The sequence below is a fragment of the Harmonia axyridis genome, chromosome 1, assembly GCF_914767665.1.
Source record: "Harmonia axyridis chromosome 1, icHarAxyr1.1, whole genome shotgun sequence".
NCBI classification, from domain to species: domain Eukaryota; kingdom Metazoa; phylum Arthropoda; class Insecta; order Coleoptera; family Coccinellidae; genus Harmonia; species Harmonia axyridis.
In genome coordinates, this window is record NC_059501.1 from 12,045,523 (window position 1) to 12,060,706 (window position 15,184).

Consider the following 15,184-nt stretch of genomic DNA (forward strand, 5'->3'; position numbering starts at 1 on the left):
TTTAACAATGTCAAGGTCGCGATTCTTATGTTGATATTTTCGATCTTCACTATCAACGATTATCAGTTATTATTATTGTTATTGGTTTTCATGGGATTTTTACTGGCGTTGAAAGAGGAATAACTGGTTTTGTTATGTGTAGGTTTTAATATTGCGTTCTTTGGTTTTGCGCACTTATTCCAAGAAAATATTGTGGTAATTTTCGAATTGAGTTTCGAATCTGAGGAAGAATTCTTGGATAAAATTGGTTATGTTCCGAAAATGTTATAATTGGCATTGTGTTGGAAGTATTATATCATTATATGTTAACATTATGGGATGTCACTCTGCAGGTTGAATTGGGTTCTTACCAAAATTATAGATTCTATCTGTTAATATCATGTGAAATTACTAAGTACGAATTTGAATATTTGGGCTTCGTTTACATTTTTGATAATGAACGTACCTTTTCAGAATCAGAAGACATTTTTCCCAAGTTTTCCCGAGCAGCATCGAATTTTTCCTGCCTATCAGTGAGTAATAATGATTTGGCGAGGAGTTCCCAGCCAATTTTTATGGTGCGCCCTCTCTCAGGTTATTGCGGTGTGTCCTCCCAGGTCCACTGATCCATATGGCAACTCAGTGATCCCTGTCAAATAGAGCTATCATCTCCATAGCGAAGCGTGGTAATTCTGACGTAGAAGAGTTGGGTTAATGTCATAACCGTTTGGCCGGTGACGTTCTTCCGGGAATTGCTCAGGCTTCGACGCCATCTGTTGGGTTAGCATAGAACCCCCAAAATGGGTATATTTTATGGACTTCCCTACATTCATATATTTCAAGTTTTTCATTTCTTTTTAGTGCCTATGTTAGTGTAGTTTTTTGATATATTTGTGTCGATTTCAGGCATATTCATGTGCTCAAGAAAATCGTGGGTTGCTTTGTCCATTTATTTATGTTTGCCACTCAATAAGGATCATTTATTTTTTCTACCGAATGCTGGTTCAATCTGGACCATCATCATCGAATATTGTGAATTTATATTTCAAGTTGAACGAACATTAACTGTTGCCAGTATGTAGAAAACAACGAATTTGGGGATAATTTCATTTATCAGGATGATAAATCCCCACCACACTGCTCACGAAAGGTTCAAAACTTTCTTCGAAAGAACTATACACAGATAATGAACTGGTCAGCAAACTCACCAGACATGAATCCAATTGAAAATGTACGGCATCACTTGAAAGGAGCAATATCCAATCGCCAAAACCCACCACCAACTATTCATGAATTGAGTTCAGGCCTTCAGGAAGACTGGAACGATATGCCTGAAACTACTTGATTCGTGGGATGCCTAGGCTTATTGGCCAGTTGATTGAAAGAAGTGGTGGTAATATGGACTATTGAATTTGGATCCAGTTGTGGATTAACTATAATTAATCGAAAATAAGTTATCGATGAATTTAGAATTAATCTCATTTTTCCTATTTGTCTTATCCTGCATAAAGCAAAAATTAATTTTAGTGAATGAAGAATTTTGAACGTCGATGAAGAATTCGCAAGTAGGTACTTTATCTGATTTTCACATCTCATGACACTGTGTACGATCGACGAAACTAGTTTCGAATGCAAAATTGTAGGAATTTTCCATATGATGAATGTGTAAACATCGGCTTCCAAATAATTCGGCGGCTTAGTAAGGGGGGTTTGGAGATCTCAATTGCAAATAATGTTGACAAACGCAGCAGAGCAGAACAACTTTATGCTAATTCAAAGAATGAAGATTGAAATAAGAAGAGGCGGCCAACAAACTGCGTCAAATTTTCGCCCCTCAAATAGAGGCCCTGAAACGGTCGCTTCATTGTTTCACCCCTAACGCCGGCCCTGAAGCAACATAGAACATAATTGGTTCTCCTAACTAAATCGTGCCAGACATAATCTTCTGAGAGGACTCACAGAGGCCTAGAAAAGTCGTTAGAGAAAACAATGAATATTTGGCCCCACAACCACTATTGGTAATCCAAAAAGCTAGATCGTGCAAAAAATAATTATAACATTATACTATAAAAACTTGTCAGAAATGTTGACAATGCTTTATTTTTTTCACAAGTTTACTTTTGCCAACGTTTCGGAGGCGATTTCCTCCTTATTCAGGGCTAAAAAAACAGAATAAAATTTAACAAACAACAACAAGGACAGCTTCTGAAACTAACCTCAAGAATATCAAGTTTTTGAGAAAACAGCAATTAATTATAACTAGTGTTGACTGAAGAATCTAGAAATAATCCTACAAAAGAATAACTGAGAACAGTCAAAATACATATTAGCGAGTATATTAGAAACACTTTCCCCTTTTTCCGCAAAAACCACAAAATAAATTGTATGCACGCGGACGACAACGCCGTGGAACATAGCGTGAGAAATATTCCACTTCTTCATATAGCTGAAGAATTACATCTATATGCCCATCGCTTGTTCTCAACACGACAGGCATTCATTTCAATCAACTTCTTGCGGATCAAGGTTATTGTGACATGTAATCGCAAACTCCCTCCAGGTGACAGCTCTGGTGACAACTGATTGAGGATGGCGCTCGGGAGTGCATACATTACCGAGCATCAGTCAATCAAACCGACGACTGGTGTAACGTCTTAAGAAAAGACAGAAGTGGAAGGCGTGATGGTGTTGCACTGATTGGGTTTATATGCGGTTTAAACTGATTTAAAATGTTTGTGGGTGATGATCTCTGTTTCTGATCACAGTTATATCGAAGGGGGTTTGATTGAAGCCCATTCTTTCCACCTACGGTTCCTAGCTTTCACTGTGAACTTGAACTTAGGTCTCAGCTAAACGCTGCTGGAAAATACTACGCTCTAAGCAAGTGGTTGGCAACTAAATTCACGCTTTCAGTTTAAATTAGTTAACTGAAGGTGGAAAAATTGAAAGCTGCCTGAATCCCAAAAAAGTTCTTTATGACATATTATATTTTAGGTGCACAGAGGTCCTGAGAGCAAAGTACTTCGATATTTATTGTGTTTTATTGTAGAAATTTTGTTAGTACATATAAAACAAAACATTTGTTGATGATGTCCATATATCTGCTAGTTCTCGTATTCTTTTTTGAGGTAATTCTAAATAATGATATTAAGATACGGCTTTCTAGCTCTGGATTTATCCGTTTTTCTCCTGATATTCCGTCTAAAACTTCGCTAGGCATCTTCAGAGTTCTCTTGGGGGTAGATTTCAATTTAACACTGGATTTTTCAGTTGGGAAAATTTTCTGATTCGGTTGGACAAAACTATTATTGAATATTCCTTCAAAATATTTTTGGATAGCCCATAGATCCATAGGGTCATGTGCTTTAGACATGTGGTGGCATCATCTTTGATGCAGCGTCTAGTTTATATCTTCAGTGGGGATAATTTTGGAATTTTTGGAATGAGACTAGGATTTAATGCATACTACAGTCAAAAGTTATCGAATTGCTAGAATGTGCAAATTCTGGCCAGAATCATATAACACCATCAAGTCGATTGGTCATTTGTCATTCACCAATATTGCATTCTCATGGAAAAGCTTTCCAGGTAAAAATGAACTTAGAAACACTGCAAATTCTTGTACTTCAAGAATACAATTACTAATCTTCAATAATGTGACCTAGTTACTACTTTAGTAGTATCAAATGTCATTGGTCTGTCTCAACATAATCAATCTGTATATTTTTATGTTCGAATATTCCCGAATACCAAACATTCAAGATTTCATATTGTAGGTATGATGAAGATATCTATAGATATTTGTCAGTCCACTAATACTCTTAAAAATGTTTGAGATATGACTGCCGGTAAGTGACCAGCCCTCTTGAATTTGAAAATAACATTGAAGATGATTGATTGATAGTTGATTTTCTTACTTACATAGCTCTCAGCAAATGTCAATGTCGTTTCCATGGTCATAACTTCATTGAGTGTCACTTTCGTTTAAAATACTAAGGAAAGCACTGATGTGAAGTCAGGAGCTTTTGTGTACCACATATACATACATCTATTTGGTCTTCTAGAGCGCTATCAGCGCAATAATAACGAGCACTCAAAAGCTCCTGATTATACATCAATGCCTCTCCCTTTTTTTCGATAGTCTGCTTGAATTTTTTATAGTTCAGATGATGCTACCAACTTTATATACGCAAAATTTCAACCCGATCTGATCTATTGTCACGGAAATATTGTGTACCTATATCTCTTCCAATATTTTCTGAGGTTCTGATACTGTGATCAGCTCGAAATTTTGAACAGATTTTGAAAGCGTTATTTCATATCTTAATAAACTTATTGATTGATTGATTGATATCAACACCCAAAATCTGAACTCCGTGGTCAAGAAAAGATTGGGTCTATTCTTCTTGAATTTTCTATGGTTCTGGTTACGCGATCAAAATTTTTGCACGAGCCTTCAGATTGTCATTCCACTTCCAAATAAAATTTTTTTATGATGGAATTTGCAGGGTTGAAATATAAAAGATTCAAAATTCAAAAATTCAGACATTGTGACGAAGCGATAGAGTTCGAAAGAGAGAGGAAAAATGACTACAAAGAAATAGTTCACGTTACCAAAATTATTGAAAACAAAATCTTATCAATAATTAAATTAATTGAAGTCAATTCAATTTTAAGGTTTCTCGAGTGAAATGTATTAATGAATCGTGAAATGTGTGCTCACTAATTGAAATTAATTCAAGGATATTTCAGGTGGCGTGAACCAATACCTCCAAGATAAGGATCTAAGAGTGATGAAGGTTTTCAATCAGAAAAAGATTCAGTTGAATTCCTAGAGCCAAGATCAAATGAAAACACGAAGTTTACAGTACATACGTTCTATTGTCTTGAGATTAGAGATCTATCAGTTGAAAAGTAGGTTGGGTTGGTTGGGATATTTTCATCCCCAAATGAGCAAAAACTGTCCTTTCATGAGTTAGCCTGTTTCGGAGTCCAAATATCAAACCACCCTAAGTCAGAGTTCACAAGTATGCCACTCGAAAAAAAATCCAACTGGATTCAATCACAAATTTAATGGCTAAGTTCATTATTTAGGAATATTTCGATGTCCAATATATATCTTAGATATTCTGGTTATTCTGGAATGCTAAGGCATCAAATACTCCAATAGCCTATCACTAAACTTTTTGTTCAATAAAGACAATAAATAATATTAACGACGGGTTTCATAAAACAATGATGGTTGACCGATGAACTCGTTGATCGTAGTTTCAAATCTATGGAAGTGTCAAAAATGAATTGAACACAGTAATAAGTTGATCGAGCAAATCACCACGATAAAAATTTTATGAAAACTACCATAAATGTCACTTTATATAATATTATGCTGAGGCCAATTGGATTGAATTTAATTCTCTTCGAGTCTGATTATGAATCAGGTAAATCAGAAATACCCCACTTCATCTAAATAAATCATCAAAATTCTGAAGCTGAAGATACATTCAGAATAATCAACTCGAATGTGTGTTAGGTTTTAGAATTTTGCTGATCGATAAAGTACAGAAAATACACTGACATTTATTTGGATTATTTATCCTCAGAAAGTTAAAAATAGAATTGTTTTTGTTTCATTGAACACTTCAGAAACTATTTCAAACTGAAATAGTTGCATGTCATTTTAATACTGATGACTCTCCATAAAAAGCATAGGAAAAATAGTTCAAGGAAAATGAGGAAAGCAGAGACGTGAAGTCAGGTGCATTTGAAGCATGAATTGAAGAGCGAATTCAAATCAGTACATTCCTCATTTCTTTAGATATATTGCTTCGAAGAACAACATTTATCATTTCAAAATGTTTACAGATTTAACTGTGTTAAATCTGGAGACCTTCGTGGCCAGCGAATATTTCAATCATTTGAATTTCACAGATTATCATAGATTAAGATTTACGATACATAGATAAGATTTAATTGAGGGGGTTCCATTTCACTGTGACCTAATGGTCTTTTGTGTCCTCCATCGGAGCTATTCTCGCCATAGCATGATCTATAGCTTGCCTTCCAGTTCCACAGTTCTTATGAGCTCCAGTATCTGGGATGGCTTCGAGAAGTCTACTTCCTTGTCTGAAGCAGATTTTGCGTTCGCTAGTGATAGTGAAGCATTCCATCACCTGGTAATCCGAAGTTTCCTCTCCCTCTCCACAGAATCTGCACTCATCATTTTCTGCTAGACCCATTCTCATGATGTGTTTCCTAAGGCTACAATGCCCTGTGAGGAATCCAGTGAGGAGGTGAAGCATATTCTTGTTAAGATCAGGATATTTTCTAGACCTCGCAGTGATCCAACCCAGGAGATTCCCCGAGAGTGTTTCTCTTTCGGTTTTTTCCTTCCCCTGAAACACTTTCTCGTAGATACCTTTGCCTATACCACAGAAAGTTTTCGGGCCAATGAAAGGAGTTAGTGCTCCTTTTTTGACTTGTATATTGGCCTCTTCATTTGCTTCAATTCCAGAGTGGCCGGGAACCCAGACTAAGAACATCCTGTTATTCTTGCCTAGTCATAATTGTCATAGGTAGATACTGAGTTGATTTGACGTGTGAGTCTGAGGCTTTTGATGATTTTTCATGTCGAAAAGGAAAACAAAAGCGGTTTTATTTATTATAGAAATTTTTATGATTAACTCAAGAAGAATACAAATTTGTATTATAACTTCAAAACCAATTGCAATAAAGACCAAATGATAACACCAAAGGATTTCACTGAAAAAAGTGCCTGTAGGTTATTTTTGTTTCATGTTTATGAAGGGTGTTTTTTTTAGAGCTATAGAACTTTAAATTGCAATAAAACAAAGATGGATTATTCGATTGACATGAATTTTATTTATCCGCAAGAAAATCTTGTGGCATTACATTTTAAATATGATTTCTGGCATATGACCGCCACGGCTGGCTCGGATGTAGTCCAATCTGGACGTCCAATTTTCGGTTACTTTTTCCAACATTTGTGGCCGTATATCGGCAATAACACGGCGAATGTTGTCTTCCAAATGGTCAAGGATTGGTGGCTTATCCGCATAGACCAATGACTGTACATAGCCCCACAGAAAGTAGTCTAGCTGTGTTAAATCACAAGATCTTGGAGGCCAATTCACAGGTCCAAAACGTGAAATTAGGCGGTCACCAAACGTGTCTTTCAATAAATCGATTGTGGCACGAGCTGTGTGACATGTTGCGCCGTCTTCTTGGAACCACAGCTCCTGGACATCATGGTTGTTCAATTCAGGAATGGAAAAGTTAATAATCATGGCTCTATACCGATCCCCATTGACTGTAACCAATGTGCTCGATGGCGGATAGACTCATTCGGGTCTTCCTCAATGCTACGCTCTACAGCAGCAATAGCTTCTTCTGTACGCACCGTACGGCGTCTCTGGGGATGCGAGTTATCAATGAAAGTAAACGTGGTGCGAAAACGTTCCATGGTTAATCGAATTAACTAATTAATGCTCTGATGGACGATTATTTTCGAAATAAAATTGCACTATTTGCAAGCGTTGTTCAGGCGTGAGTCTATTCATGATGAATTGCCAAACCAAACTGAGAATAAATCATTTGACAACTGTTGAATCGGTCGCCATCTTGAACAGTAATGCCAACTTAAAGTTATATACCTCGAAAAAAAACACCCATTAGCACCAGTGAAGAGAAGTTCTGAGAACTTTTCTTTTCACGACATTTTTAAATTTAAAATGTTGAATTGGTTTTCACCAAATTGATTCTCTTGAAAATGGAGTCCGAAAATGTGCCTTTCATTGTTTTCTGTGTCCCAAATTCGTTGTCTAATGAGGGCATCTTAGAATCCCTTTGAACTCGAAGGGAATTTAAGATGCCCTCACTAGACAACGAATTTGGGACACAGAAAACAATGAAAGGCACATTTTCGAATTTCGAATTTGGGACACCCGATATAAGAGAAACTATTGAGTGCACAAAAAGTAATCAAATATGTAATTAGTGCCGTTTCCTCGCAAACTAGACTCTGCAAATTCTCATGTTCCGAAGAATGAAATTCGTCGATCAAAATAGGCGGTGAAAAAATACCATAAATTCTTTTCTCTAGTTACCACTCTCAAAGGATAACGAACTATGCTTGAGAATGTGATTTACAGGTACTTGTTCTATCCTGAAGCGCTGTACAACACGTGACTAGGAAGCCAGACAGACAAAACGGTACCGTCCATTATGTCTGGCCGTTCTTCCTGAGCGAATTTCAGGTCTTTCATCTATGCGAATATCTAGTGTTTAACTTATTTATTTCGCAGTTGGTACCTTCCATTGAAATGTACTTGATTGAGATGCAATTCATTTTACACGCATGCGAGTATTTTATAATTGCCCAGCTGTATCGTTTGAATTCCGCAATACTTAGGTTCTATTAGGTTATGTTTTCTTTCCTGACAAATTAAGTTGATGGATGGCTTAATTCAATTACTGAGTGCAAAATCTCACGGAAACACAAGCACAAATTCTTAGAAATACATTTCCCCACTTGAAATATCTTCTGTACCTATGTGGATTTCTCCGAGGATTTCTCATACCAAAATGTTTCAGTATAATAACCTAGTATTATAAGGTCAGTAATAGATATTCCCAATTTCATGAGGATGATAGTTTTTCTAACTCAATGAAAGATCTTATTGTTCAAATAGGTGGAAAATCCAAACTAAGCCATCGTTTTTAAAGTGAACTTTTGCCTAAAACATTGTTAAGCATATACGCTCTATTAGTGATGATGTCACACACCGCCATTTTGGTTCTCCTGTCAGTGTTCGGAATCCAAACAAACAAATTGTCATTCAAATTAGTACGTTGTCGTTGAAGAAATTGAAAGCCTTCAGCTAAATATCCCCGTAATATTCAATACATAGATATTAGATACACGGAGACCTGAATTGGAGGTGAAAAGGAAAATGAGAGATTCATCGGATAATTTGAAGAAAAAAAAGTTCTATAAACATTCTTGCAAACGATTTGTTTTTGAGATACAGGGTCCCCTTCTTATTTTCTCTTAAAACATCTGTTCTTCATAAGATATTCAACTGAAATTTGCAATAGATATCCTAATTTGGGGTTCACATTTATTTACATGCCACTTTTGATTGCAAATCTACAGGCTGACATTTTTTTTGAGCCTCTGGTAGCTCTATTATATTACCAAACTTTTCGGTTTGTTCTTTCAATTGTGAATATTGATTTGTATACTCATTTCACAGAAGAGTAAGATTACGTATTTTGAGCATCCTCGGCAAGGTAATTTATACACAACATTAGATTGGTGATTCAGAGGTGTTGAATCCTTATTCAGTTCAGATTATTAAATGCCTATTTTGTTGTTTTTGAATTCTCTTCTAGAATTTTAGCGATATTATGATTTCAATGATCCCAACCTCGTTATTTGGACTAGCATTATTATTATTTCAAGTTTCATGATGATTTTATCGAGATGAAATGTAGCATGTAAAGTTCAGTTATTTATTGACAAGTTAAAACGCTATCGACCGAAGTCCCATAGACTTAAAATGATGCTTCAATGCTTCTTCCAAGATCATAGAAAGTTCAAGCGGAAAATCGAAAAACAGCACAATTTCCTTGACGATAGAACCTATTTAGTATAATAATATCAAGTATCATGAAGGTTATGGCGTCAAAACCATATAATTTTATTACAAATGAATTATCGTTGAAAATCCTATGACCAAAGTTATGGCTTTGATTTTTGTTTGTTTCAAATGCTCTATATCCCGACTATCCTTGAGTACATAGACGAGTGTTTTAAAAGTAGAAAATTGCCTTCAAATACGTAAAAATTATCACCACGTTGGCAACTCTGAGAAGGGTATAGATATTGCCCATCGGATGTTGGTTTGAAAAATATATACCGGTGTCATATGTGGAGAGAAAATGATAGATAAATCGAAATGAGACCCACTAACCATCTGAAACGTACGAACCACAAAGCATCAAGTATAAAAAATTTGAACACTTACAAAATGGGCAGATAATTACATAAGAAAACCGCGGTTTAGGGAAAATGATTTTCAAACTAGATAGCGTCACCTCGAATGTTTTTGGACATTGAGCAATCGTATGATAAATGTGAGAGGCCCAGTATAATAGATTCCAATTCATAATCCTTGTACTTCCTTTGGTATTTCACAAAATTCCTGAATAATATTGCTAATCTATGGATATCATTTCATTTACCCTCATTATTCCTTTTACATAGTTATTCCAAATAATCCACGAAGTTTTTTTCACTAAAACTATTATAATTTGGCCAGCAAAACCTGTTATGGCCAAATACGCATTTCTCAAGTGAACTAGAAAAGAAGGCCAGAATAGTAAAGACCGAATTTCAATGCGAAAGTCATATCGGTTCTATGTTTCATAAATGGCGTTCGTTTTGAATCATATGAACTTCCTCGTTTATTTTCAACCTATGGAAGAACACATGACAACGTGACTCGCATTACAAGCTGACTATTTGATCTATTTTATTGAATGGTTAACTATTATCAACAGATCTCTCAAACCAAAATTGTTTGTGAACGCAATGGAAAAGTTCATTGAAACAATGAACCCGTTTATCAATTTGAGTTGATTCATGTTCATGAAGTAATCAACAATATTAATAGCCTCACTTGTTGTACATGTTAACATGAACAACTGACATTGAACGTAATATGTTTGGTGGTTCATAGTACCACTTCATAGTTTGTGTATTCGTTCAATTATCTGATTCATAATTAATTCATTTGAAGTTCGACTCCGACTTCTACGTCATCAAATGGTTTAAGGGTAACTCTGGATATCTATGTAAGTGATAGATCATTGGTAGATCAATGCCAATGGGCACAGGTACGTTAATATAATGTTGTGAAATGATTGTGTACCCAACGTTTATTATCAGTAATGCCTCCATAAATGAGTATGTAGCGAATTCACACAGGATATATTTCACTGAATTTACTGCACTCTAACCCAAAGCATCCTTTTAAGAATCTAACGAATGTTTCGACAACAATGTTGTCATCTTCAGAAACAAAAGGTTGAACCAATGGGTCTTTCAAAAACACTCGTTCACAGGATTCTGCGTGCTAATTCAAACGTGTGAACTGCGATTCTAATAATTCTGTACTTTCACTGATACGCTTCAATTGCCTCTGAAATCCGACATCTTAGTCTCCTCCAGCTGAGATGAACTAACGGCTGACTCCAGAACACTTCCTCAATTCTAAAAGCGAATGATAATAATAATCATCATTCCTTATATTTATGGTCGTTATAATAGTGGTCCAAAGCGAACAGCGTAACATGTTTATAAAGCATTTATCCAAGAAATATACCACGCTGACTGACCGTAGAGAGAGAACCATCATGGAGTCCACTTATTTATTTGATATCAGAACGAACTTATAAATAACTGTATGATACAGACTGATTCTATGGTTGAGAAATCGAGACTTACAATCTATATTGATAATTTCCTTGTATTGATTTCTTTCGAAAATTAGGATAGCACTAACGTAAAGTTGTAGCTTTTTAGCGCTCTTTCATTCATGTACCAATTGCGCCCTAGGAGACCACAGTCTCTACTCTACAACTGGGTATATGAAATATAAATGAAATATCTTTTTTATGATTGATATGAAGCGATCAGTGCAAAATTTCGCATAAAGCTTGAAATTTCTATTTTAAATTAACTCACAAAGTCTCAAATCAGTAAGATCTGATGTCACGTTGTATTTTTTGTTCGATATTCTGCTTGAAAATTGCATGGTTCTGGTTATTCTTTCAACGCCAACTTCCACTGGAAACTTGAAATTTTCAGCCTATATACACACTCTAAATTTCATGATCGGATTTTATGTCACACTGTCTTTTACAATTTTTTTTTAATTTTCCATGGTTCTAATATCGGGTCAGCTTGAAATTCAGCACAAGTATGCTGTTATTATTATTTTTTAAATTATTTTTTAAATAATAATCTGAAGCCAAAATGTAATTTCTGTCGGTATTGTGGATAAGAAAAGATTGGGTAATTTTTTTCTATATATTTTTTGAGATTTTCTGTTGTTCTAGAAACCCGATCTACATGAAATTTTACATGGGGCTTCAATTAATTATTTCACATATTGATGCCGATCGAATCTGTAGTTTTTAATATGAGGAAAACAAAATTTACGATTCCCTAGCCCGAACCTACACGCGGCATTCGAGATCCAAACATACCCTGAAAATTTTAAGTTTCTCGGATGTTCCGTTCGACGAACAGAATTGAAGACATTCACAGTTTCCTCACGTTTAGGTTATACCTACCTTATTGTTTGCAATAACACAATAGCGTTAATAATTGTTTGGAGAATTGTTAATCTATCAATTCACTCTCAAAATCATACCCTTTCTTGAAAAAGAATTTAAAAATTCAAAATTTAACGGTCATCCATCCGCCTTCAACATTGGACTGATCGAATGTATTCAGCTCGTACCTGTGGCGGACATATTATGCCGGATGTTATATTTAAAAAATGAATGACATTGACATTATCTGCCAGATTAAAATAATACTAATAATAAATTAATTACAACAATATTTCTGTCTTGTATTATTATTGAGAGTTCATAATCTCTTAAAAAACACCCATCATTAATAATTCTTCTTCCTGATAAACCTTGGTATTGAATTTCGAATCAGCCTATGTTTCACACTAATTTTTCTATCAGGAACCAGCCTATGTTTCACACTGAATTTTCTATCAGTCTAAACGATGCTTTTTCTTTACAGTAGCCGTCCTACGAAGAAATGGGAAGTGAGCATTACTGCCTGAGGTGGAACAATCATCAGAGTAACCTTCTCGGAGTATTCAGTCAGCTTCTCCGTGACGAGAGCCTAGTCGACGTCACTTTGGCCTGCTCGGAAGGTCATTCCATCCGCGCCCACAAGGTAGTCCTATCCGCCTGTTCCTCCTACTTTCAAACCCTCTTCATCGACCACCCAAGCCGCCACCCCATCGTCATCCTCAAAGACGTGCGCTTCTCCGAGCTACGCACCCTCATCGAGTTCATGTACAAGGGGGAGGTCAACGTGGAGTACTGTCAACTGTCAGCGCTGCTCAAGACGGCCGAGAGCCTCAAGGTCAAAGGATTGGCGGAGATGACGAGGGACTGCAAGACTGAAAATGAACAAAGCGAGCCCACGGAGCTGGTGACGAGGAAGCCGCACCAGCAGCTGATGCCGCCGGTGGCGACGGTGGTGAGGCACGAAGACGACCCCCAGGAGCAAGCCAGATCGTCGCCGGTGATGGGGTTGTGCAAGGAGTCGCCTAGGAGCGAGAAGGAGGTGGAGTTGAACTCGAACGACAACCTGGGGAACGAGAGTCCCATGATGTGTGCAGAGGATGACATACCGAACGACATGACCATACACAACAATTCGGCTGTTTCTTCTTCGCATTTGCCGCCTCCTTGCGGTAGGTTATCGCCCCAGATAAAGTCGGAATCGCTGCCTGGGACTTCGCTGTTGCCGCCGGTTCAACAGGTACCTTTGGTGAGTAAATATTTGGTGTTTGTGAGTCAGAGTGAAGGAAATGTTTTGGATTCTTTCGATGTTGAGGTTGTGGGTATGATCTGCGTTATGTGTTCGATTGAGAGATGGGTGTAGCTTGTTTGATATTTTTCTTGGATTCGATTATCCGATTCACGTGAAATTGGGGTTTATTCTGGTTTCTCAATGAATTTTATTACTCAGAGTCGTGGTGGATTCTTTGATGATTTGAATTTCCGTATCGAGCTTGGTATTGAGTTTTTGAATAGGAAGAACATTAGTTGTTCATAACAAAACCGATTTCATTCTAAAATTCATTTTCAGAGGTTTACAAGCTGAACTGAGCTTACAATTCACGTGAAATTAGGTTTTATGCTCGTTTATCAATGAATTTGATTACAATTCCCTTCGAGATGAAAACATTCTTCATTAAAGAATGAAGGACGAATATAATGTATATTATGCGTTGTTTCTAATATAATATATTTTGAATCATAGTTAAAATGGGGTCAATCAACAGTTTTGGAAAGATTCTCGGAAAATTTCCCAAAGTTTCAGTGTCCAAAGCATGAAAAGTGGGGAAACAAATATGCCCCAGACAACATCATGGAAAGTGAACTCTTTTTTCGACTGAACCTATTCAAAATTACAGGAACTAAAGCAAAAAAATGCAAAACTTTTGATGACTCGATATTGCTATGAACATATTCTTATAGAAAAATTTAAACCAGGTAGGTACGTCTCAAACTCTTACTTATTTCTACAATATTTTACTATTTTGAGCAAACATTTCAATAATGAGAATAATTCAAATTCGGAACAGAAGAACCTAGGAACTCGATATTTTAAAGTAGGATTAGATCTCGGATGCTGAGGTTGGGTTTGCCAATATAGGCAACAATTCCTGACAAATAGCCGTTCGAAATATTGTGTTTGTGTTTATTTCAAAATTACATTATGATCGAAATTAAAATTTGAAATTGAATTTGGACTGACCATTTAAACCATGCAGATTTCAATGTCGAATGCATAATCAGAATCAGAGAAAATAAAAAAAGGATATCGAAAGAGAATGCAAAATTTCTAACTGATCAAAACATCAAAATCATCGGAACTTCAAGAAGGATGAAATTGAAATATGTATTCAATATTTCCGTGACTAATAATCTGATCAGTTCTATATTTCTCGTGTATATAAAAAATAAACATTTCAAGCTTGGTGCAAAATTCATGTTGATAGCGTTACAAGATTCATAAGAAATTGAACCTCAAGTTAAAGAGTAAGTAAAGTAGAAAAACTATTCACGAAACAGAATCAAGAAGAAAGTTCTACGGCAGGATGAGTTGAACAAATGAAGCACAAAATGAAAAAAGAATCATGTAATAAACAGGCAAAACTCTCAACAGGTAGAACATTAACTGTTGAAGAAAACCAACAACAATATAAGTAATATAATTGTTGATATATTTCAAGCTGATCACATGAGAGAAATAGCGGAAATTCAAAAAGGATAATGAAAGAAAACAACATATCCAATCGGGGATGATCTGCAGAACTTTCGGTTTGATAGCGTTATCAGAACCTTAGATAATTAGGAAAAA

The 15,184-nt window shown here is 36.0% G+C and overlaps 1 protein-coding gene across 6 annotated transcripts in view; it reads left to right on the forward strand.

Annotated features, from left to right (window-relative positions):
* LOC123686407 (zinc finger protein 184-like) overlaps nt 1-15,184 on the forward strand; it is a 110,946-nt gene that overhangs the window by 61,492 nt on the left and 34,270 nt on the right. For 5 of the 6 annotated variants that reach the window (XM_045626532.1, XM_045626524.1, XM_045626504.1 and 2 more), the window contains one exon: nt 12,824-13,585. In XM_045626532.1, the coding sequence (XP_045482488.1) occupies nt 12,842-13,585 (744 nt within the window). In that variant the 5' untranslated portion in view covers nt 12,824-12,841. The remainder of the gene's footprint in view (nt 1-12,823; nt 13,586-15,184) is intronic. The other variant, XM_045626549.1, reaches the window with a different exon arrangement.